This window comes from Triticum aestivum, chromosome 1A (assembly GCF_018294505.1).
Source record: "Triticum aestivum cultivar Chinese Spring chromosome 1A, IWGSC CS RefSeq v2.1, whole genome shotgun sequence".
In the NCBI taxonomy this organism is placed as follows: domain Eukaryota; kingdom Viridiplantae; phylum Streptophyta; class Magnoliopsida; order Poales; family Poaceae; genus Triticum; species Triticum aestivum.
The window spans coordinates 502,305,735-502,330,794 of record NC_057794.1 but is presented as its reverse complement, the minus strand read 5'-3'; the positions used below and the strand labels follow the sequence as shown (position 1 = coordinate 502,330,794).

The 25,060-nt window shown below is 47.4% G+C and overlaps 3 protein-coding genes and 3 pseudogenes across 4 annotated transcripts; 4 read left to right on the top strand and 2 right to left on the bottom strand.

Moving 5' to 3' along the window:
* The first annotated feature begins 837 nt into the window (after positions 1-837).
* LOC123162390 (UDP-glycosyltransferase 87A1) lies at positions 838-2,682 on the top strand. Its single transcript, XM_044580201.1, has 2 exons — positions 838-1,421; positions 1,544-2,682. The coding sequence occupies exons 1-2, from the start codon at positions 941-943 to the stop codon at positions 2,431-2,433; spliced, it is 1,371 nt and encodes a 456-aa protein (XP_044436136.1). The 5' UTR covers positions 838-940; the 3' UTR covers positions 2,434-2,682.
* Positions 2,683-7,623: 4,941 nt separating this feature from the next.
* LOC123060749 (ABC transporter C family member 3-like) lies at positions 7,624-8,812 on the top strand. Its single transcript, XM_044483586.1, has 2 exons — positions 7,624-7,806; positions 8,189-8,812. The coding sequence occupies exon 2, from the start codon at positions 8,218-8,220 to the stop codon at positions 8,776-8,778; it is 561 nt and encodes a 186-aa protein (XP_044339521.1). The 5' UTR covers positions 7,624-7,806; positions 8,189-8,217; the 3' UTR covers positions 8,779-8,812.
* Positions 8,813-9,835: 1,023 nt separating this feature from the next.
* On the top strand, positions 9,836-15,484 carry LOC123060732 (ABC transporter C family member 3-like; annotated as a pseudogene).
* Positions 15,485-15,565: 81 nt separating this feature from the next.
* LOC123060740 (BURP domain-containing protein 4) lies at positions 15,566-17,259 on the bottom strand. 2 transcript variants are annotated; one of them, XM_044483583.1, is made up of 3 exons: positions 17,114-17,259; positions 16,612-16,671; positions 15,566-16,472 (listed from the first exon to the last, which is right to left on the bottom strand). In XM_044483583.1, exons 1-3 carry the CDS (start codon positions 17,175-17,177, stop codon positions 15,730-15,732), a joined length of 867 nt encoding a protein of 288 aa, XP_044339518.1. In that variant the 5' UTR covers positions 17,178-17,259; the 3' UTR covers positions 15,566-15,729. The 2 variants fall into 2 exon arrangements, with proteins under 2 accessions (XP_044339518.1, XP_044339509.1); XM_044483574.1 differs by having other exon boundaries at positions 17,099-17,239.
* A 2,149-nt stretch (positions 17,260-19,408) lies between these two features.
* Positions 19,409-21,255, top strand: LOC123162299 (UDP-glycosyltransferase 87A2-like; annotated as a pseudogene).
* A 488-nt stretch (positions 21,256-21,743) lies between these two features.
* LOC123162231 (cyclin-B1-5-like) lies at positions 21,744-24,539 on the bottom strand (annotated as a pseudogene).
* Between the last annotated feature and the right edge of the window lie 521 nt (positions 24,540-25,060).

Here is a 25,060-nt window from a genome sequence, read left to right as displayed (position 1 = left end):
GTCACTCTTAGCTTTTGACAATATTCACTTTTGTCATTCGGTGGCAAAAGCAAAATTTTCAGAGTGGCAATTGTGATGAATTGTCAAAAGCTAAGAGTGATAAATGTGAAATAAAAAATTATCATTTTTCTATGGAATGACATTTATGATGTATTGTCAAAAGCTAAGAGCAGCAAAAGTGAGATGTCAAATTCTAAAATGACATACATAAAATGAAAAAAAACTAGAGTGACAAAAATAAAGTTTTCCCTGTAAAGTACATCTTCGGATCATTTTCTAGGGCCTGTATGCGCGCGCACAGAGTCCCAAAAATGCCAACTGCCCCCTTAAAAAACTCCAACTGGGTTTGCGGCGGATCTCGAGGCAGAAGCCGCCACCCCAGCACGATACTTGGCACACGGACAGAGGCGGAATCCCGTCACGATTCACACAGCCGCCCAGTTCGTCTCTCACTTCAAGGTTCGAGCTGCAACGACGAGTGGCCAAGGAAGAGAGATGCTCTCTGTCATTTGTAGCACTGACTCATGTGCTACTTCTTTCTTTTTTTTTTAGGGAAAACTCATGTGCTATTTCGAAAACAAAGGGACTGGAACAAGACATGACAGCCCATGCAGATGCAGGACCGTTGCAACTCATGTGGTAGGCTGTACTATTCCAGCCCGTAGTCACACTATAGCCTGACACATTACAGATCACGAGGCCCATACGGCCGCCAAAAGCCCACCACACCACGATACTACTCCCTCTGTCCCAAAATAATGTAAGAACGTTTTTGATAGTACAATGCTAGTGCAAAAAGCGTTCTTATATTCTGGGACGGAGGGAGTACTTGTTGGCGCACGGACAGAGGCACGATTCGCAGTTCGCAGTTCGCACAGCCGCCCCGTTCGTCTCTCTCTCTCTCAGTCTCTCGCTTCAAGGTTCCGGCCAACCAGCTGCAATGGGCTCCGTGGGGGTGCCGCCGTGCCACGTCGTGGCCGTGCCGTTCCCTGGCCGCGGCCACGTCAACGCCATGCTGAACCTGTGCCGCCTCCTCGCCGCCCGCGACGGCGTCTCGGCCACCGTCGTCGTCACCGAGGAGTGGCTCGGCCTGCTCGGCGGTCCCGCGCTCGCGCCGGGCGTCCGCCTCGAGGCCGTCCCCAACGTCATCCCCTCCGAGCACGGCCGCGCCGCCGACTGGGCCGGGTTCGTGGACGCCGTGTACAACAAAATGGAGGCGCCGTTCGAGCGCCTGCTCGACCGTATCGGGGCCGCGCCCGCGGCCATTGTGACCGACACGTTCGTGCCGGGGGCAGTGCGCGTCGGCAACCGGCGGGGCGTCCCCGTGTGCATCCTCTCGGCGCTCGGCGCCACCATGTTCTCCGTGCAGTACCGCTTCGACCGGTTGCCCACGGCTTCCGGCGGTAGCGCTGACATGACCGGTACCAGCACTACACCTCAGCTACCTCGTCCCTCTCGTAGCTAACGCGCAGTGTTCTTCTTTCTGTAGTTAAACATTTCTGCAGCACATTACTGTAAATGATTAGTCTGAAATCTCATGCAGATGTCACTGATGATCCTTGTCTGATGGAAAACTACATTCCTGGACTCAAGTCGATCAGGCTTGCCGATCTTGAGCCCACGCACTCCGACAAGATTAGGCTGGACAAAATCCTTGAAGCATACCCGTATGTGAGGAAAGCGCAGTGTGTCATCTTCACCTCATTCTACGAACTCGAGAGCAACGCCATTGACTTTCTCAGGCAAGAGCTCCCCTGCCCTGTGTTTGCCGTTGGTCCTTGCATCCCCTTCTTGGCACTCCAAGAAAACCAGGCCGATTCAGAGGAAGAAAAAGGCTACATGACTTGGCTGGACACACAGCCGGCGAGCTCAGTGCTCTACGTCTCACTCGGCAGCTTCCTCTCGGTGTCGCCCGCCCAGATGGACGAGATCGCCATCGGCCTTGCGCAGAGCAAGGTCAGGTTCCTTTGGGTGCTGCGCGACGCGTGCGGCCGCGTGCAGGGCTTGGCTTGCGGTGGTGGAAGCGACGGCGTGGTTGTCCCATGGTGTGACCAGCTCAAAGTATTGTGCCATCCCTCCATTGGTGGGTTCATCACCCACTGTGGCATGAACTCGACGCTGGAGGCGCTGTACGCCGGCGTGCCGATGCTGACTCTGCCGATAGCCTTCGACCAGCCGATCAACAGCCGGCGTATCGTCGATGAGTGGAAGGTCGGGTACAGCCTCAAGGAGAAAGCCCGGGCCGACGGCGTCATTGGTAGAGAGGAAATCGCGGAAACCGTGAAGAGGCTGATGGACTGTGGTGATGGCGAGGGCACGAGGAGGAGAGCTTCGCTGCTGAAGGAGGCTTCTCGCGCCGCTGTTGAAGTGGGTGGTTCCTCGGACAGAGATATGACGTCTTTCATCAATTACATTTCACAGTTCAAGAACTGATATGTTCTTAGAGGCTACATTCTCAAACAAACGTACTCCCTTCGTTCCATAATTCCTGTCGTGGTTTTAGTTCAAAAATACTAGTAGGTTCGTTATCATGATGTATTCGAATTCGATTTGTATTAGCTGCTAGTACTCCACCATTTCCAAATGAACTCTGGTCGATTTTCTCATGGAATGGAGGAGATTTCTAATAGTACTTCCAGAACAATCTCTTTGGTGTAATAAACTTGCACAAGATTCAATTGGTGGCAGATTGTTAATAACTCAAACTACTTTCTCTAGTGTAGTAAGTCGACTCCACCGGCCCTCTTTGCTTTTTTATGAGGTATTAACTCATTTTTCTGCACTTTTCTGCCGGAGTAGTGTATTTGTGCATTTAACATCTCTTTGTACTCTTTGTCTTTGTCTTTGAAGGAAATAATTAATTATTACAATAGCTCTCCTTGTCTTTGAGAAAGTCACTTGCATTGTTCAGAACACTTGCAAGTAAGTACATGACTATTTTGTTCAACTAATCTAACAAAAACCAGAGAAATGACCAATACCACACAAGAAACTGGAAAAGCTTTAGGACTCCATTGATTCAAAGGATTTTCATAGGAGTTTTAGAGGATTAGAATTCTTAGGGTTTTTTCTATGTTGGTTGTTCGATTCGTAGGATAGAAATAGAATCATCTAGGGATTTTTCCTATGGATTTCTTTGTATTACTTCTCATAGGATTTCTAGCATCCACTCAAACCTTTTTAAAAGAATTCTTTATTTTTAGGCCTCGAGGATTGTATCTTCTCAATGCAGACATAGTCATTGATGTCATAGGTTGAGCACCCACAGGCAAGCGCTCGAAGAGCCACAACACACTTCATCAATGGAAAATCCTCGCAGTGAGTCATGGAGTGAACCCATTGTCTAAATTTTATGGCTCCAACCCCTACACAGAACTATGGTGGTAGCAACATCGGCACATCGTCGCCACATGTGCGGGATGAGGATGGAGGATTCTCCGATGATTGGACTATATTTTCTCTTTATTTTAGGGGGGTTCTTGTAATGCTCGTGTTTGATTAATATAGAGCTTCAACTCCTTTACAAAAAAGGGAAATGCTTTAGAGATGATGTTTTCCCTGCGTGGATCGCTAAGCGGTGAAAGCATAGCAATGATCGTTTCCTCCCATGCACCCTCCCGAGCGAATGATGCAAATGTTCTCTCTCTCTCTCTCTCTCTCTCTCTCTCTCTCTCTCTCTCTCTCTCTCTCTCTCTCTCTCTCTCTCTCTCTCTCTCTCTCTCTCTCACGATCCCATGTTTAGCATGGAACCCTCTACGATGTAGGATGGCAATTACTCGAAGCATATATAACAACTTTCCTGCACACAATGGAACATGTGGGCAACTTCCCATTTTTTTAGCCTGGCAATTCTCTCAGCTGTAGATGGCAAATCCTTGATACGCATGACAATTTCTCTTTCTACTCCATAGCAAACTCATGTGATAATTATTTTTTCTTAGCATGGCAAATCTCTCATTATAGCACGACAAATCTCTTTGTTATAGCATGACAATTCCTAAAATACTCCCTATGGGTTGTTTTTTGAAAAATGCTCTTTGCTGACACCATTCACTAGAAAGAGCCTCCATGAGGGACGTTGGCTCACCCCGGGGCCCTCCTGTTCATCTCCCTATTAAGGTAAACATAGCCTAAAGTATTGTAAACTTTTCTCCCTCCCTGTTCCCAGTCATACAACTCGTTTGCATAATGCATGTTCGCTAGTTACTGATGTTTAAAGCATGTTTGATTGGTGACTAACTTTGTCACATTATTTTTCCCACGCTTGCCTTACTTGAGGTGCTCAGATTCTTAGCCACACTTTGGATTGTCTTAGGAAATTTCGACACACTTTTTGTGTGTATATGATATGTGAGGCTTTTTACTCACAACAAAATTCTTGCCACACTTGGTCTGTCTAGAATCAAACACCCACTTAATTTGGTCAAACTTGCTTAATTCAAGATGTGGCAAAGTGTTTTTTTTGTGAATTGGCAAGGTGTGGTTTGGAACAACAATTTTATATATTATGCACGTTGCGTCAAATTGCCTCTGCTTCGCACAGATCTGAGGGACGACCTAAATAAATGGGCCGTCTCACTAGGCCAGTCCACCCCCCCCCCCCCCCCGGCGCGATTTTTATGATGGTTCTGTACGGCTTTCTTTTCACTTGTTTTTCTTGTTTTCTTTTGGTTTTTATTTTTTTATTTTTCAATTTTTATTTTCTTTTCCTTTTTCATTTTAATTTGTCAAAATTTGAAAAAAAGTTTGTGCTTTTAAAATAATGTTTGAAATATTCTAAATTTGCTCATGTTTTGAAAAAGGTTCACATTTAAAAAGATGTCTAGAAATTTAAATTTTGTTTGCTTCTTTTAAAAATGATTCGATTTTTTAAAAAAAAAATGAGTTTGTGGTTTCAATAAATGTTTGGAGGTTCAGAAAAATTCACTTTTCAGAGAATGTTTAGAATTTTTTAAAAAAATTGCACTTAAAAAACAAAACTTCAAAAAACACATTGTGTCAAAATGTTCAAGTTTTTCGAAATATGTTTTCGTTTTGAAAAAATTTCATGTTTGAAAAAAATACTCATTTTGTCTGAAAGAAATCAATTATTATAATTATTATTTTCCTATTTTTCAAGAATGAATGAAAGAAAGCAAAACTTTTCTTCTAGAACCACCAAGCTTTATTATTCATAGTTCAGAAAACTGGGGATACAAACGGGATCATGAGGTTGTCCCAATCAGAAATGTCTATCACAGAATGAGATAACTTGGCTAGTAAATGGGCTTCTGTATTTAATGGTCGGCCCTCGAAATAAAAACTGCAATTGAACTCGGCTGCCCTCAACTTAATCTCAGCTACAATAAGACCATGAACACCAATGCAGCCCCTGTTGGTATCACTAGCCACCTGCTTAGAATCAGTAGCCACCACAAAATTGTGAAGTAGAAGATCATCCACCAAAGATAGAGCTTCCCTCCAAGCATGGCCTCTAGAGTTGCACATCTCTCACGCAATATGTCGGCGTTCTGGAAACGGGGGTCCCCAGACTTGCCTGCCTGCGGCCTGCGGCGTGACTCAAAAAGGGGCCCAGCGCGGCCCATCTTCACCAACACAAACCCAAGACCCTCGCGAGGGGCCAAGCATCGCAGGGCGGACGACGCGGAGCTTCCTCAGGCACGGCCTCGTCGGGCTGGCTCACGAGGAGGCGGAGAGATCAAGGCGGGGTACCTCACGAGGTGCCCGTGACGCAAGCCATGACGACCGAGGGCGCCAGGCGGGTGCCAGCCCGCGCAGTGTCCTCCTTCCCTCTTTTGTGCAAGGGGGGCAAGCGCAGCCGCGGAGTACCGAGGCATCAGGCAAAGGTTGTCATTTCGGTGCAACGAGACCAAGACCAAGAGGACTACGAGACGGAGGTCACCGTGGAGCCCAAGACGGCGTCATCACCAGAGCTTTGCGCAGGCGAAGACTACTTTTGTCAGGATAGCTAGTACTAGCTGTCCCCCTTCAAATTAGCCCGCCATTGTTGGCTCCCTTCCCGCTCGATATTTGGGAAGAGGACCAGGGCCCCTATAAATAGGACCAGCCACCCGCTAGACAGAGAGTACGGACGGAGAAAGAGATAGAGAGAGAGAGAGAGAGAGAAAGGTGACTGAGCTCCTCCCAGCAGTTCATCGCCCAGCCAAGAACAGACCCTCGCGAGGTTGTTCTTCCTGGTATTGTTCATCATCATCAGTCCAAGAGGCAATCCACCACATCACACACTGGAGTAGGGTATTACACCACAACGGTGGCCCGAATCAGTATAAATCCTGTGTCTCTTGTGTTGTTCTTTCCTTAGTTTAGATCCTAGCAAGGCGGAGGGGTGCAGGTAGGTAGGAGACGAAAGCTCCGTGCGCACCCCAGTGTTCGAACCTCAAGGGTCTGCCGGAACCCGAAATCCGACACAATGGATTACTAGCGTCGATGATCCGAAGTAATTTCTAGAAGAGCCCCTACATACAGCCGTCGCAGCGTCTCCTATACCAGATCTAGTAAGACGTGCGTCAACATGAATTTTCGCGTAGCCCGACGGTGGAGCGATCATGCGAGTCGAAGTCCCTCTTCGGCCAGGAGTGTGATCACACAAACAATGACTTTTGTGGGTAATTCTTCGAGTTTTGAGATGAAGTTTTTAATGAATAAATTTGTTGACAACGGACTATGAAACGCCCCTTCATGTATCGACATTCGTCTTTCCCACCATGTAGCCCAAAGGGTTGCCATAGTAACAAAGCATCCATGAGACATCGACTCCATGATGGTGAAAAGCCACTGTTTCGCGCTCGCTTCAGTCGTTGAGATCATATCATATGCTCTCGTCGTAGGCAAGTGCCCATATACAACATGACATAGAGCACTCGAGTAATGAGCCTCCATGAGTCTTCCATGACATAGATTCCACAAGCGATCGTTGTGGACATGTTACTGCGACAACGAACATCATTCGTAGGCAGGGAATGCCTTGCTAGACGCCACAAAAATATTTTTTCTCGGAACTAGACCCTTCCACATTGATTTTCAAGAAGATTCATCTTGCCATAAATTAGAAGATCCTGCAGTTTCATCTAGCCAGGCCTCTCTCCCATTTATCACTTGGGTAAATAAAACTGACTCTACAATGCAGCGACCCGTGCGGCTACAGTCTGCCAAACCAAGTTGGTACAGTCGCCGTCCTGAGCCACTATCTGTGCATCAGGATTGCTATATGACGAAGAGAGCATTATGTAGGACCTTTCTCTAGGAACCCCTCTCTGCTCAGAGAGAGAACCCCTCTCTGCTCAGAGAGAGAGAGAGAGAGAGTGAGAGAGGGGGGAGAGAATGCACTTGGGCTGTTCAGCGAGGGAAAGAAAGAGACTAAAATGGGACATGCATTCCTGGCTCGCTACTAATCTAGGAAAATACTCCCTCCGTCCTATAATATAAAAAAAACTAGGGAAGTAGCCCCCTGCCCTAAAAAAAAGGGAAATTAGCTCCCCGGAAACCTAGGATTAAGGGAGGATGCGCTGCTGATTTTTTGTGTCGCGAAGAATGATCCTTGCCTACTTACTATAAATATGAACTCTCGCCCAAACCCCGGAGGCCCGGACATAACACAAACGCGGCCAGCCGCCAGCCGCCAGAAAGATCCTCCCTCCGTAGGCGGCGGCGGCGGCGCCCCATCTGGAGAGGACAAAACGTCGGAGTAAAGATCTGATCTCGCGAGCGGATACGTGGAATCCTCCTATCCTGCGAGGCCGAGTGGCAGAAATCGGCATCGATCGTCCAACTTGCTGCCTCGCCCGTGTAACTCCTCCTCCTTGCCTCAGTAGTCAGTACAGCACATACATGTATCTACAGATTAAACGCGCGTATCTGTTCTTCGCGAGATTTCGATGTTGTGCTGCCCTTCGGTCTTCTTCTTCCTTCTGTTTACAGTGCTGACAGTTCAGCATAGAATTCGAAAAATCCAGGATAGGTTCCAGAAACACGCTCATCTGTAGACTCTGCAGCGCTCTGCTGTTTTTATTTCTAGGAGTGATGTGCTTCATTGCCTGTCTGTTGTTTCTGTTGTACAATTGCATCAGCTGTGCTTTCTGAAAATAAAATACTTCTATGGTCAAACTTAGACGACGTGTCATCTAATGTTCATAGTCTTATACTCTGTTCTAATGTGCATTTTTCTCAGTTTCGGTGTTCAGGGGTTATCTGTTCATCATGAAGCAGCCGCTTTTGGACCACGCAACTCCTTCCTCATCCGAGGCAACAGGCACTAAATCACTCTTCACAGATGCTGGATGGTTCAGCATCATCACTTTTTCTTGGATGGGCCCCTTACTTGATCTCGGCAGAAAGAAAACTCTAGATCTCGACGATGTGCCCTTCTTGGATGACAGGGACAGTGTCCATGGGGTCCTCCCTAGTTTCAAGGCAAAGATTGTGTCAAACTCTGCGACGGGCCAGTTCACCGACGCTACGGCGGCCAAGCTTGCCAAAGCTATTGTGCTTACAACATGGAAACCGATCCTCGTCACTGCCGTCTACGCCCTACTCAGCAGTGTTGCTTCATATGTCGGTCTCTACCTGATCGAGTACTTTGTCGACTACCTGAATAAGAGCTCAAGGTCCAGCAGAGAGGGCTACGTTCTAGCATTGACGTTTGTTGTCGCGCAGCTGATCGAAGGTCTTTCGACGAGGCATTTGCAGTTTAGATCAAAACAAGTAGGGGTGCGTGCACGTTCGTCGCTTGTCGCTGCTATCTACTCCCTCCGTTCCTAAATATTTGTCTTTCTAGACATTTCAAATGACTACTACATACGGATGTATGTAGACATATTTTAGAGTGTAGATTCATTCATTTTGCTCCGTATGTAGTCACTTGTTGAAATGACTAGAAAGACAAGTATTTAGGAACGGAGGGAGTACCAGAAAGGCCTTGCCCTCTCCAGTCAGTCCAGGCAAAGCAACTCGAGCGGAGAGATGATCAATGTCGTGAGCCTCGATGCCGAGTGTGTAGGAGATTTCAGTCGATCCATGCACGATCTTTGGCGCCTTCCTGTGCAAATTGTTCTAGCCATGCTCATCTTATACTCGACACTTGGTTTTTGCCCTGCATTTGCTGCCCTTCTTGCCACTGCTTTGACAATTGGGGGTAATAAGCCTTTAGGGAGAATGGAGTAAAATTATCAAGAGAAAATGATGAGCGCCAAGGATGTGAGAATGAGGGCTATGTCTGAGATCTTACAGAGCATGTGCATTCTCAAGCTTCAAGGATGGGAAATGATCTTCTTGTCCAAGATAATAGAGTTGAGGAAGGTAGAGATGAATTGGTTAAAGAAGAAGGTATACACCTCGGCGATGCTCCTATCCATCTTCTTTTCTGCTCCTGCTTTTGTTGCTATGGCCACTTTCGGAGTTTGCGTGCTTATGGGCATTCCATTAGAAACAGGTAAAGTGCTATGTGCCCTGGCAACATTTAGACAGCTGCAAACACCTATCCATGGTCTCCCAGACGCATACTCTATGATCATTCAGACAAAAGTATCGCTTGACAGGATATGCTCATTTCTCTGTCTTGAGGAACTCCCTAGTGATGTTGTAACTAAGCTTCCTAGGGGTACCACCGATGTGTCGGTTGAGGTGACGAGCGGTCAGTTCTCTTGGAATACATCTTCTCAAGTGCCTACTCTTCGAGACTTGAACTTCCGTGTACAACAAGGAACGAGGGTTGCTATCTGTGGAACAGTTGGATCTGGCAAATCAAGTTTATTGTCTTGCATACTCGGTGAGATACCAAAATTATCAGGAGAGGTTAAAACTTGTGGCAGGATCTCCTATGTTAGCCAAACACCTCGAAGATAATATACTTTTTGGCACAGAAATGAATAGGGAGAGGTATGAAAAGGTCCTTGAAGCATGCTCGCTTATCAAGGACCTGGATATATTACCATTCGGTGACCAGACGATTATAGGAGAGAGAGGCATTAACCTCAGTGGTGGACAAAAACAGAGGATACAAATAGCCCGTGCTTTGTACCATGATGCTGATATCTATCTATTTGATGATCCGTTTAGTGCAGTTGATGCTCATACTGGATTGCACTTGTTCAAGGTATGTCTTGATGTTTTGTATTTCATTGTTCTTTATGCATATGAAATAACTGAATGCTAAAACTAATATCTTATCTGGCGACAGATCTTATACACATTAATTTTGATTATATAAATTTATACTATATTACCATGTGCTGCAGTGTTCACCTTCCAGTTTTCGCACAATTTCTGAGTAGTACTGATACACATTTAAAGTTTTCCCTTAGGAAGTGTCTGTCTATATATCTGAGTACAAGTACCGGCATGCATTTAATGGGGGCATTTGGTGGAAAACATTGGTTGGACTACAAATATTACCGAAACTAACTTGGAAGAATGAGTAACAACAACAACAACAACAAAGCCTTTAGTCCCAAACAAATTGGGGTAGGCTAGAGGTGAAACCCATAAGATCTCGCAACCAACTCATGGCTCTGGCACATGGATAGCAAGCTTCCACGCACCCCTGTCCATAGCTAGCTCTTTGATGATACTCCAATCCTTCAGGTCTCTCTTAACGGACTCCTCCCATGTCAAATTCGGTCTACCCTGCCCTCTCTTGACATTCTCCGCACGCTTTAGCCGTCCACTATGCACCGAGCTTCTGGAGGCCTGCGCTGAATATGCCCAAACCATCTCAGACGATGTTGGACAAGCTTCTCTTCAATTGGTGCTACCCCAACTCTATCTCGTATATCATCATTCCGGACTCGATCCTTCCTCGTGTGGCCACACATCCATCTCAACATATGCATCTCCGCCACACCTAACTGTTGAACATGTCGCCTTTTAGTCGGCCAACACTCAGCGCCATACAACATTGCGGGTCGAACCGCCGTCCTGTGGAACTTGCCTTTTAGCTTTTGTGGCACTCTCTTGTCACAGAGAATGCCAGAAGCTTGGCGCCACTTCATCCATCCGGCTTTGATTCGATGGTTCACATCTTCATCGATACCCCCATCCTCCTGCAGCATTGACCCCAAATACCGAAAGGTGTCCTTCTGAGGTACCACCTGGCCATCAAGGCTAACCTCCTCCTCACACCTAGTAGTACTGAAACCGCACATCATGTACTCAGTTTTAGTTCTACTAAGCCTAAACCCTTTCGATTCCAAGGTTTGTCTCCATAACTCTAACTTCCTATTTACCCCCGCCCGACTATCGTCAACTAGCACCACATCATCCGCAAAGAGCATACACCATGGGATATTTCCTTGTATATCCCTTGTGACCTCATCCATCACCAATGCAAAAAGATAAGGGCTCAAAGCTGACCCCTGATGCAGTCCTATCATCCGCAAAGAGTATACACCATGGAAGAATGAGTATTCTTTCGAAAATATTTTTTACCGAGGGTAGTAACATATTTCAAAATATTTATGCGTGACAGTGGTAATTAATCTCTTGCTTATGTGTCCATCCTATAACGAATGTTCTTCATATTGCATTTGTTGGAAAGTTGGTTTCATAGTTCTTTTAGTCAAGTTAAACAACTCCTTGGATTTTGTGATTGATCCAGTTTAGCCAAGCAATTTTGAGTTCATATATCCTTGAGAGAGATTCTAGGGTGCTATTCAGTGAACTTATTGACCATAATTTGTATTTTGCAGGAGTGCTTGCTTGGATTTTTAGCTTCAAAAACAGTTGTGTATGTTACACATCATGTCGAATTCTTACCTTCAGCCGACGTTATCATGGTATGCTGGAAACAAATGTATAATGTCTTCTCTATGATATGTGCAAAAAATCCTTTTCAATTCCTTTTATCATATTTCAGGTCTTGAAAGATGGGAAAATAATACAAGCAGGGGATTACACTGAAATTCTTAATTCTGGAAAAGAATTCACTGAATTAATTGTGTCCCACAAGGATGCATTATCTACTATGGACATGTTGGAGCTCCCAAGTAGCAATTATGAAAGTAGTTGCCATCTTAATGGCAATGGAAGCACCCTACCCATAGCAGATGAGCAAACACATGATAACAATGAAGAAGTACTTGTTCAAAATGGTCAACTTGTACAAGAAGAAGAGAGGGAGAAAGGCCGGGTTGGGTTTATTGTCTACTGGAAATATATTACAATGGCACACAAAGGAGCATTTGTGCCACTTATTTTGCTAGCTCAGATCATTTTTCAATCTCTTCAAATTGGAAGCAATTTATGGATGGCTTGGGCAGCTCCGGTATCTAAAGATGTGAATCCTCCGGTCAATAGCTCGATGATGATAAATGTATATGTTGCATTAGCTCTTGTTACCTCATTGTGTGTCTTCATACGATCCTATCTTCTAGTCATGGCTGGATGTAAGACTGCAATCATGCTATTTGACAAGATGCACCAATGCATATTCCGAGCACCGATGTCTTTCTTTGATTCCACTCCTAGCGGCCGTATCTTGAATAGAGTAAGTAATTACCTTCACAAAGTTATTTACAATGATAAATTGAAGTCACATTTCCTCGGAGTGCTGTTAAACTTTTTATTCGACTAATAACGCTGAAAGTTGAAACAAATTGCAGGCCTCCACCGATCAGAGCGCAGTGGATACTCAAATATATGATCTGATGGGCTACCTTCTATTTCCTGCCATCGAAATTCTTGGAACAATTATTCTAATGTCGCGGGTTGCATGGCCAGTCTTTGTAATTTTTGTCCCTGTTATTATTGCATCTCTATCATATCAGGTAATGTTTCTCATATAGTTTTGTTCGATGTGACTTTTTTTGTTGGCATCCTTTTTGAAAACATAGGAAAAGTACAAATACATTAATTCATAGCTAGTGAATTTTGCATGGGAGTTCCACACCTTGAACAACAACAACAAAGCCTTTAGTCCCAAACAAGTTTGGGTAGGCTAGAGCTGAAACCAATAAGATCTCGCTTCCCCACACCCTTATCCATGTACTTTGATGAAAATATGGAATATCAACAAATTTAATTTGTAGAGTACAGGAGGTAATGATATACCAATGTTCATATAGATAGACTTATTGATTGGAGTAGTGTTGTGAAAAATCTGTTCAGATATCACTCTATATATACTGAGCAGGTCCAGTACAATTTAAATTAGCAGTAGTAGAGGGCATGGCACTTTAACCTTATTGAAGCACAAGTGACCTTATTGACAGGTGGCTACACAAAAAGCTAATAATTTTATAGTTGAAGAAAAAACCAATAATTTTGATCAATGGACTTTGAATACCAAGTAAGGTTGGTTTTAACTTCTATATTAACTATTTTATACTCCTTCCGTCTCAAAACTTTGTACTAAATCTGCGACACTTATTTTGTGATGGAGGGAGTACGATTTAAAGAACCTAAAAAGGTGCCCTTTGCATGTTCAGAACCAAGTGTCACAACTGCAAATTTAGGACCAATGGTGAAGCTTTGGTTAGGCAGATTAAGACAAATTTTAACCCACGACATTATTTTAATGTATAATATGTAGCATATTGTATCAGAAAGTTATATTTATGTCTATCTATGAAATTAATTGGTACTTCTTGTTTCTTCTTTTAATCATAATACCATCCCTTCTCTTCCAGCAATACTACTTAAGTGCTGCTAGGGAGTTGCAGAGGTTAACTGGAGTTTGCAGAGCTCCTGTGATGCAGCATTTCGCTGAATCAATAGCTGGCACAACTATAATTAGATGCTTTGATAAGAAAAGAGAGTTCATCAGTTGGACTGGCCAATTGATGGATAATTTATCTCGGGCAACGTTATATAATGCTGCTGCGATGGAATGGTTGTGCTTTCGCTTGGACTTTCTTTCTTCTTTTATTTTTGGATTTGCATTGATACTTCTGGTCACCTTGGCAGCTGATCTAATTGACTCAAGTAAGTAAACATGCTTTTTCCAATCAACTAAAATTAGAAAATAATGTATTAGCATCCCTAATTAGTATTAACTTATTATTTCCTTACACTTCACAGAGACAGCTGGTCTTGCAGTCACTTATGGACTAAGTCTGAATATGCTAATAGGGTGGGCTATTCTGGTCCTCTGTGCTTTGGAAAACAGAATGATATCCGTGGAAAGAATATTGCAATACATGACCATTCCTTCTGAACCGCCCCTTACGATATCAGAAAGTAGACCGGATTGCCATTGGCCAACAAAGGGTGAAATTGAGCTTCGCAACCTTCATGTTCGTTTCTTCAACTTTAAATATTTCTCTTTTTCTTCTGCAAATCCATGTTGATGAAACTTCTGAAGTTCTATGAGATAGTTTTAGTGGCACATAGTATTTTTTTTCATCAGTTAGTAATAGCAGAGTTTCTTCTAATATAACGTTGCAGTTATTAGTACCCTAAGTGCTTGTATGGCATGCAGGTAAAATATGCGCCACATCTGCCTTTAGTTTTGAAAGGCGTGACGTGCACCTTCTCAGGAGGCATGAAGACCGGTATTGTTGGAAGAACAGGTGGTGGAAAGTCAACCTTGATTCAAACGCTATTCCGCATTGTCGATCCGTGTATCGGGCAAATATTGATAGATGGCGTCGACATCTCCACCATTGGACTGCATGACCTACGGACAAGACTGAGCATCATTCCACAAGACCCTGTTATGTTCGAGGGGACTCTGCGAAGCAACATCGACCCTCTGGATGAATATAGTGATGAGCAAATCTGGGAGGTACTGTATTTTCAAATTGACTCCATTCATTTAAAAAATCGATTTGACCCCATAACTTGCAAAAAATCAGCATCCGCATTTTCTATTTGATGGCTAAAGTGGTTTGTGCGTGATCTATGTTGTCTAGGCATTGGACTGCTGTCATCTTGGAGATGAAGTTAGGAAGAACGAGCTTAAGCTCGACTCTACAGGTTTGATAGTACTCCAAGATGACAGAAATTCCCAGTGGATATTGCTCTTCTTTATGATGGCAAACCAATAACTTTGCATTCTGAACTGAAATGCAGTGACAGAGAACGGCGAAAACTGGAGCGCGGGTCAGCGGCAGCTTGTTTGCTTGGGAAGGGTGATTCTAAAGAGGAGGCGGATCCTAGTTTTGGACGAGGCAACTTCTTCAGTGGATCCGATAACCGACGGTTTGATCCAGAAAACCTTGAAACAGCAATTCGCCGAATGCACCGTGATCACGATAGCGCATCTCGTATCACATCGGTTCTTGATAGCGAGAGGGTGATTCTTCTGGACAACGGTGAGTCCCCTCCACTGCGTTACAGTCTTACAGATTGAACTGACGAATCCTATATGTGCTGTTCTCCTCTGTTAGTTTGTTTTAACTGTTGTCATGCTGTGTAAAACAGGTGAAATTGCAGAGCATGACTCACCAGCGAAGTTGCTAGAGGACAGTTCATCCTTATTCTCCAAACTTGTGTCAGAATACACAATGGGATCGAAATTATAAGTCGAGGATGCAAAGAAGAGCCAAGTCATGGTGCCGATATATATCGCCGGTGTTCAATTGGATCTCACGTTTCCGGCTTGAAATTAGACTGTTGTTCAGAACTCCACGTATATTTCTCCAAATTCGTGCATGCAGTTCTTATACAGTATAAAAGATGTAGTGACCATTAGTTTAAGCTTGGTCGGATCATATTACGGTGGAGATTGATACGTCATCCCTCTTAGCTCGAGATTCATACTTCACCGATCATAATCTAGTGGATTTCACCACCCACCCACACCACATACTTCTCTGGCATGTAGTGGCAGATCGGCTCGCCGCGGGACCCGTTGAGCGTCGCGAAGTACTCGGCGTCCCAGCCGGAGGTGTCCTCGTGGCAGACGGCGATCGCCGTCGCGCCCAGCGTAGGGTCGTCCTGCCCGACCAGCTCCACGCGCACCGCGCCCACGTTGCTTGGCCGGTGGCAGTACAGCACGTCCGCCGGGTACGGCAGCGGGTGGCACGGCACGACCGCGCCGGCAATGCTGGCGACGCCGCCGGGCGCCACCACGTACCTGTGGGGCTCCTCGCGCCCGTGCACGACCGTCCTGAGCGGCTCCGCCGTCGCTGCTCCCAGGGCCGCCGCGGCGAACTCCATGGCCGCTCGCTCGGTGGTGGCGCAGAGGTGGGGTTTTTCCGGCTGGTCGCCGCCTCGTGCCTCGCTGCGGCCGCAGAACCGGAGCGTGCTGGCCACCTGCCGGGCCTGCTCCGAGCCCGGCGCAATATTGTAGTAGGTCAGTATGTTTCGGAGGCTGCCGTAGTCGAACGGCGGCGGCGCGAGGTTGGTGCCGGTGACCGTGCTGGCGGTGCCTGCCCTCCTGGCGTGCCCGAGCTTGGTGCCTGCGGGCAGCACCGCGCCGTCGAACAGGTTGCGCCTGAGAAAGAGGATCCCTTTGTCGGCCTTGAGGTGCTGTGGGCGGGGGTTGCACCACTGTGTCGGGAACACGCCGTCCGACGCTGCACTCACAACACGTACGCAATTCATTCAACATGGAAATGATCGCTAGCTCCATAATACAAATCGGAAGCAGATATACATAACGTGATTCTACCTTATGTTAATTATTAGGTGGAGGTAAAGAATGAGATTACTTACGATGAAGAGGTGGGATTGTCGACGAAGGGCCGCGCGGTGACCACGTGACATCGTACGCGGCTGAACCAAACCACAAAATAATCAGTAGTGTTCTATTAGCATACACAGAACAACATAAATACTACTCCCTCTATCTCATAATATAAGACGTTTTTATAAACTAACATAGCTTGCAAAAACATATAATATTGTGGATGGAGAAAGTAGGACACAACACAAATCGGAATTTGAAGCTGTCAAAATCCGTGGGATCATAAAAATCGCATGGTCTCTTATAGCCAAAACATATGTTCTAGGACGCAAGATATAGCCGTATGACTTTATATTTCAAGGGACGTCATCCTTATCGACATGCATGTACGTAGGTGATGCGACAACAAAATGGCAATCAACGGGACGAATCAAAAACAGGATTAAAGCCATTAAAAAGTTGCAGCCCGACTAAAAATAATTAACTAATATGCAAAATAGCGACTCATAAATTTACCTGAATGAGGATTACCATCAGTTTGTTGCGCTCCTGCAACGAACCCAAGGACGAACAGGACTATGAGAATCGTCATCATTGCAGTTTCTTTCGCAATGCTCTCTCCAATTTGCTTTTTCTATTCGGCAAGTGTATTTTTATACTAGCATTAGCATCAGGTTTGCATTTCTAAACCGACACAAAGCCGAAAAAAGCGCGAATGTTGTGATTTCGGTTTCGCAACCAAAATCCGGTACACACCATAGGTATGCTTGCGACGCCACTATCCACTCTACATGGAAGGAATCCATTGCCGGTTACGATGAAAATAATGCTACATAAAAAATACTCCTTGTCCTCCTGGTGGACTCCCTTTCATATTTGTACTCACAAAGTGTTGATATATTCCTGTCAACATCTTTAGAGAACTCACTTTTGTACCGAACCTACAAATCAGATAAAATAAAGCTGGCGTGACACTCGTGGAAGGACAAGAATCCATGGTGGTAAAAGGGGAGCCTACGAGCGCCCCCTGGTTTTGTACCCCCCCCCCCCCCTCAAGTTTCCTTCTTCCTAATTACTCATCCTCCTCACTTTATCTCATTTTCCCTAGCGAGGGGTGAAGACGAGAACCAACGGTACAGGTGGTGGAAGCAATGGATCCACATCGACGTTGGTGATCTTTGTTGAACGGATGTGCGATTGCGAGCAGGGGCTACGAGAATTAGGAAATTGTGAAAGACTAGCAATATGTAGGGTAAATTATTCTTTTTACAATATAGTTGTGACCTTTTGATATAAAGAGTAATTCGCAATGCTCTTTAATGTTAAACTTCGACCTCTCGGTAAGCACACATCAATCACTCAGTGCAACTCTTTGATATATTTGTTCTGATTCGTAGCGTCTATTTTCCTGTCGCATAAAGTAAAAAGCGCCCGACTAAAATACCCGTAACTTTAGACAACCACTTTTTCTGTTGACGTAATAAAAATAAGAGTATTTCTCAATTAACATTGAAATAATGGTGGTAATAGGTGGAGTTGGGTTGCATTGCAAAGTTGGAGCCTAGTCACGTAGGGCAACATGGCGGTGTTAATGCCTCACAAAGGATGGTTTCGGTGCACGGTGATCTCAACGGTGATGGTGGGACTTGTTGATTCAAGGTTTGCAAATTGCAACTTCCCCCCACTAGGCTCGGCACTAAAGATGGAGCTAACTAGCCCTTGATGTGTTGGGCTAGTTCTTTGGCGGGACCGACCTAGTTCGATCGCCGTGCTACAATGGTCATTGTGTTGCCGATTATTTACCGTGAAGTCGCAATTGCTAGTATGGAACAATGGTGTAGTGGTTGAAATTCTAGTCGTGTGTGTCGAGTCGGCTAGGTTCTCTAGACATGTTGTTATCCTAGTTTTCAGTTAGGAAAGAGCGTTCACATCGCAAAGACTGAGAAAAAAATTAAAAGATACAAAGGCTAAGAGCCACACTCTCGGGTCCAGAACATGGCCCAACCACCGCAATGCACGGCTAATGGGGAGAGCCGGAGGACAGAAACCACCACAAAACAAAGTGTAAGCCGGCTTTTCCCTATTTCTTTGACAGGTTTTCCTCTCGTCTTGCCGGCTAGAACCTTAGCCACCACCGGTAGAGGCCAATCTTCCAGCACCGTCCTCTGGCGGCGATCTCGGTCATTGATGGTGGGGGGGGGGGGGGGGGGGGGGGGGGTAGTCGGATTCATGCGTGTGGATCGTCTTTACCCCTCGTAGTGTATGTTTTTAAATTGTTTATTGTCTTGGCTTCGGCGATGACAATGACGATTCTTCAGATACTTTTCTGATGAGGCCATCGGTCTATGGTTGGGGGTGGATTTGAAAATCAGACATGTGTCGGTGCCGGAGAGAGGTGACGAGCGTTTGTGCCAAGCTGCTATCTTTTCAGTTTTGTCATGCTGGTCCTTACGTCACTTGAGAGCTCATTTCATCCCAAAAGTCCAGACTGAAAGGAGGGATACTCTCCCTTATAAGCTGGTCATGGCCTCCTCCTGTAAGCAATATGGGACTAAACCGAGCCAGCCTCCACCAGCCTAACATGTGAGCACAAATTTATGAGTATTTTCTCTATGCATTTTCTCTGTAAACTAAAAATAATGTTTTTTGCACCCGCAAAAAAAATGTATTTTGAACGGAGGACATAAACGGAGCACGACAAACGGTGCAGTTCGTTGGTGGATATCCCGATGCATTTTCTCTGTAAAAATAATGTATTTTCGGCCCCTACACGAAAGAAGAAAGATGGCAGCCGGAATCCCGAATCCCCCATGGTCACAGTTCACAGGAACTCTGCTTCGAGCCTTCGATCGCCGCCTAGCAAGCTACTACCTCGAGAGAGCAGGAGGCCGCCGCGCGGAGCCACTGACCAACGAACTCCGTGGCCGTGCCGTACCCTGGCCGCGGCCACATCAACGCGATGCTGAACCTGTGCCGTGTCCTCGCCGCCCGGGGCGGCGTGTCCTCCACCATCGTCGTCACCGAGGAGTGGCTCGGCCTGCTCGGCGGCGGGCCCGCGCCGTCGGGCGTCCGCCTGGAGGCCATCCCCAACGTCGCCCCCTCCGAGCACGGCCGCGCCGCCGACATGGTCGGGTTCGTCGAGGCCGTGTACACCCGGATGGAGGCTCCCTTCGAGCACCTCCTCGACCGGCTCGGGGCCGCGCCCGCGGCCATCGTCGCCGACACGTTCGTGCCCTGGGCGGTGCGCGTCGGCGACCGGAGGGGCGTCCCGGTGTGCGTCCTCTCGCCGCTCAGCGTCACCATGTTCTCCGTGCAGTACCACTTCCACCGCCTGCCCGTGGCCGCCGACGGTACCGCTTCTCCGGTGTCTGACAACTCAGGTACAAGTTCTCCAACCCAAACTTTCCAGATCGTAATCAAATTTGTTGGGATTTCACCACAACAATGGTTGATCTTAGTATTGCAGATGGCAAGGATTCTTGTCTGATTGAGAGCTACATTCCTGGCCTGAAGTCAATCAGGTTAGCCGATCTTGAGCCCACACACTCCAACAAGGTAGTGCTGAACCAGGTCCTTGAAGCACAGTGTGTCATCTTCACCTCCTTCTACGAGCTCGAGAGCGACGCCATTGACTCCCTAAGGCGAGAGCTCCGCTGCCCCGTGTTCGCCGTTGGCCTTTGCATCCCCTTCATGGTACTCCAAGAACACAATGCCAGTTCTTCACAAGAGCAAGGCTACATGGCTTGGCTGGACACGCAGCCGGTGAACTCAGTGTTGTATGTCTCACTCGGCAGCTACCTCTCGGTGTCGTCCGCTCAGCTCGACGAGATCGCCGTTGGCCTGGCCCAGAGCAATGTCAGGTTCCTGTGGGTGCTCCGCGATGCATGCGCCGGTGTGCGCGATTTGATCCGTGGAAGCCACTGTGTGATCGTCCCGTGGTGTGACCAACTCAAGGTGTTGTGCCATCCTTCGGTTGGGGGTTCTTCACCCACTGCGGCATGAACTCGACGCTGGAGGCGCTCTACGCCGGCGTGCCGATGCTGACTCTGCCGATAGCTTTCGACCAGCCGATCAATAGCCGGCTGATCGTCGATGAGTGGAAGGTTGGGCACAACCTCAAGGAGAAGGTCCGGGGCGATGACGTCATCGGAAGAGATGAAATTGATGAAGGTGTTAAGAGGCTCATGAATTGTGACGACGGTGAGGGCACGAGGGGGAGAGCTTCGCTTATGAAAGAGGCTTCTCGCGCCGCGGTCGAAGTGGGTGGTTCATCGGGCAGCGATATCACGTCTTTCATCAGTTACATTTCACGGCTCAATAATTGAAATGTTGTTAGAGACTCTGAAAGAAACTTAGGGACTGTTCGAAGTCCCTCCGCTCCACGCTGCTGCTCCCGGAGTTGGTGGAGTTTTAGTTCAAAACTGTGGAGTGAGTGAATCGGTACTTCCCAGATTCCTAAAATCCAGGGAGCTGGTGGACTCCCGAACAGCCCCTTAGTATGTTCATTTGAACAATGTGTATTTGAATTCGAATGACTTTCACTTCCATTGTTGCTGTAATTCTAGTCCCTCACCCTCTTTGTTTATTTTTCCTGAGGTTCCCTTTCTGCACTCTGTGGTATATTTGTGCTTCTCCTTTCCTCTGAATTACAACACATCCCCTGTAAATTCTGAAGTACCGATTTGTAAAGTGATAGTTTCTGGGCACGTTTCCATCAATTGTGGTAGTTTCTGGGCACGTTTCCATCAATTGTGGTAGTTTTTGGTTAAATACTCCTGTTGTCTCTTATTGCCCAGACAGTTGCAAGTACATTATTGTTTGTTCAGGAAAAAAACTGTGAATTGACCAATACCACCAAAGGACATGGAAAATTTCAGTCCAAACGAAGAGAAAGTTTTCAGCTATGTTATGATTTTTACAAGTACAGAAAGGAGGTGGTGGCAAGTCCAAACAGTTTTTTCTAGCTTTCAAAGATACGCTCAGATGATTCACACACACACAAAAAAAAGCATGCTCAGATGGCTGTTGAGATATTCTCAGATGACTTCAATTTTAAGTTTCTGCACAGATCAGCTAATTGTTTCTTCGGCTGAGAGGTAACTGGGTAACTGTAACAAGTACAAACTGAAACAAAGACCACTTGTGAGAACAGGAAAACTTATTCAGTAACACAGCTCTGAATTCGATTCAAACTAGTATGAATTGTTGTAGTGCACTCTGGTCAGGTGTGCCGTATATACAGAGTAAGCAACACCCAGCTCTCTTGATTCGAAAGCCAAGGAAATCGCTATTGAATGAAGTCGATTCAAACATAGTTGGTGTATCATATCAGATAGTAGCAGAACAGACAGTAACAGTAAGCAACCAAGCTTTCAAGATCGAAAGCCGAGCAGCAATTCCTAGAGCAGACTAGGCCAGGCGCTGAGGAGCGGCCACTGCCGGAGGGCGCAGAGACACGCGCCCATACTGCTCACAGGAGTACTTCTTGTAGATGGCCTTGAGCTTGCACTCCGGAGCAGCCGCGTGCGCCATGACCAGCACCTTGGCAGGCTCCCTGAAATCAACAAACAGATAGATTTCTCATGAATTTCAGCTCATTCAGCCAAGTTCATCTTCATCAGGTGGTAGGTAGTATAGACTACAGACAGACAAGCGAATGTATGGCTTACAGGAGCTGGGGTTCAGCGAATCCGGTGTGGTGCTTGAGGGTTTCCGTCCAGACGGGGCTTCTTTTCAGCGTGCACCGGGCGGCGTACACGGCAGACGCCGCCACCAGCGAGGGGCGCACGGTGACCAGCCCGTACTCCATGAGCGCCATCTCGGCGAAGAAGAAGATCATATGCTCAAGCTGCGTTCAACAACAAGAAGAGGAGGAAACGAAATTCAGCAAATGTTCAAGCTGCGTTCAACAACAAGATGAGATGCAACTTCAGATATCTGAATCAAAAGTCCAATGCGTTTTTACCTCCTTGTCGCCGCTCCCCGCGGCCTTGGCGAACCGCACCAGGAAGACGTACGGGGTGGGCACGGTGAGGTTCCACGCCATGCTGTTGAGTATGTTCTTCTCCATGGACAGGATCTGCTGCCGAGAGTACGAGTAGTCGGCTATGGATATGAAATCGTCTACCTGCAAACACAAAGCAAACCGCCACTTCAGATTCAGAGTTCCTTCACAGACCGACAGACAGACAGACACGAGCAGGTGATCTATGGATGCAAATTAAGGGGATGAGAGAAAGTGTTTGGGCCATATATACCTCGGGCGCCCAGATCTAGCATGGCAGCCATGCCGACGAGCTGCAGCTCCCGCCGAGGCACCGCCTGTAAGGAGAGGAACCTGTCGATGACGTACATTGTCAAGTACATGCTCTCGGGCATGAGCTCGAATTTATGGCCCACTTCCACTAGCCAGTCTATCAGGATTGCCCTCATCTTGGGGTTGATCTCGGGCTGGATGCCCATGTAATCTATCGGCCGGCACTCGTGCTGCAACACAACACAGATTGGTGAGCATCGTCAGAACAGTTGCTTGCGGTGTGTCACTTGAGCAGACAATTGCTGAAGAGGGAGGTTTGTGGTTACCTGTGCCTCCTTGTAGTATCTGTAGATGTCGTCGATGTAGTCGACGACGGCGAGCTCGTTGTCGCCGTCCAGCTTGTCGATGTCATCGATTGAGGCCTCCTGCCATTCACAAGAACACGCGAGCAGAGTCAAGGCACTGGGATGAGCAGAGTTTAGGACAACAGAGGGGTTGGTTGGATGGGCCGGGTCGCTCACCTTGGACCGATGGTTGAGCACGGTCGTGAGGGTGTGGACGACCTTCTTCCTGGGGGCAGAGCCGCCGCCGGCGACCTCTGATGGCTTCCTGTTTTCGTCGGAGCCGGTGGCGATCTTGGCGGCCGGCTCAGGGCGAGGGGCGGCGGGCTTGAGCTTGACAGGGACCTTCTTGGCCACCGGCTTCGGGGCGGCACGCGCTGCTGGAGGAACAGGTACGCCGTTCTGCAAACCACAACAGCGATTTAGATTAGAGTCCATCATCAAGAAATTGCTTTGGAAGATCGGAAAGGGGGCTCGTGTCTGTCTGTACCTTAGATGGATCGGCCTGGGCCTTCTTCAGGAGCTGAGCGCCGAAGCTCCGGGTGATAGGCCGATTGATCCCCGCCGGCAGCTGGATCTTGCTGTTGCAGCGAACAAGACCGGGTTCAGTTCAGGACAAAGAAGGGAAGAAAGAAAAGCAGGACGGGATTCGATCCTTGCGCTGATTGATTTTCTTACCCGCCGAGGACGTGGGCGTGGACGACGTTGCCGATGTCCCCGAGGACCCGCCTGTTTCCTCCCGCGCCGGGGCGGCCGCCGCCGGCGGCGGCGTCCTTCTGCTTCCCTGCCGGTACTGCGGCACCTGAACATGACGAAAGAGAAACATGAGTAAAGATCAAGGAATCGCTTCTTTGACGCTCGCATCAGACTAGAAATCAAGAACTCGAGAACTAAAAATCCGATCTTGGCGAATCAGACTCGTAAGACGGAACAGATCAAGAACTCGAACGAAACAAGCCGCAAGAAACCCAACGGCGCAGGCAGGACCAAATCGAGAAATCAAGAACCCCTAGCGCGGTCGTCCCCCGCGCGGCGCGGCGAGAAAGAGAGATTCGGCGGGCGGGCGGGCGGCTCACCTCTGTTGGCCGGCTGCGGAGCGGCAGCCGCGTGCTGGTTATGCCTGGTCGCCATGGGGACTTCTTGCTGTTCCAGCTCCGTTCGAAGATCTCGAGAACCGGCGAGGTGCTACTCCTCCGGCGGGCCTCTCGCTCCGATGCCTCTCTCCTCCTACCGCTGTGAGCCGTTGGGGCGAACGGAAGAGACCTGAAGCTTTATAGAAGCGGGCGGCTGTGGTTGAGGCGGCGGCGGCGGCACAAAGTAGCCGTTGGGGGTTCTTTGGTTCTTGGAAAGGAAAGTTTCCAGCTGCGGTACCGGTCTCGGAAGGATTATCACGTTTCCTGCGCTGTGGAACCCCGTAACGTAATAACGGAAATGCCATCTGGCCCACATTTCGCGAGAAGGCCAACCACGCATCTGGCCCATCTGGTCTCTAAAGCCGTTGGGGATCTTGCGCAGGAAGTCAACTTCAAGCCTGTGTAACCGAACCTCTACACTCTTCGGCTTCGTTGCCTTGGTGGTTGGGGCCTTGCGGGAGGGTAATGCAAGAAGGACCATGAAACTTCAGGGGTCATGCTGTTATCGTAACTCCCAATGATGGAGTGAGGGGGAGGGTAATGCAAGAAGGACCATGGAACTTCAGGGGTCATGCTGTTATCATAACTCCCTATGATTGAGTGACCCAGCCATCCCAACTTAAGCTTGACACTTTGGACATATGGATTCAGATACACGATGTTCCTGGTCTCTACGCATATCTGGTTCCTTCTCCCGCTGCAAAAGTAGGGGAGATTTTGTTGGGTGAAACTGCATGATTTTACTGGT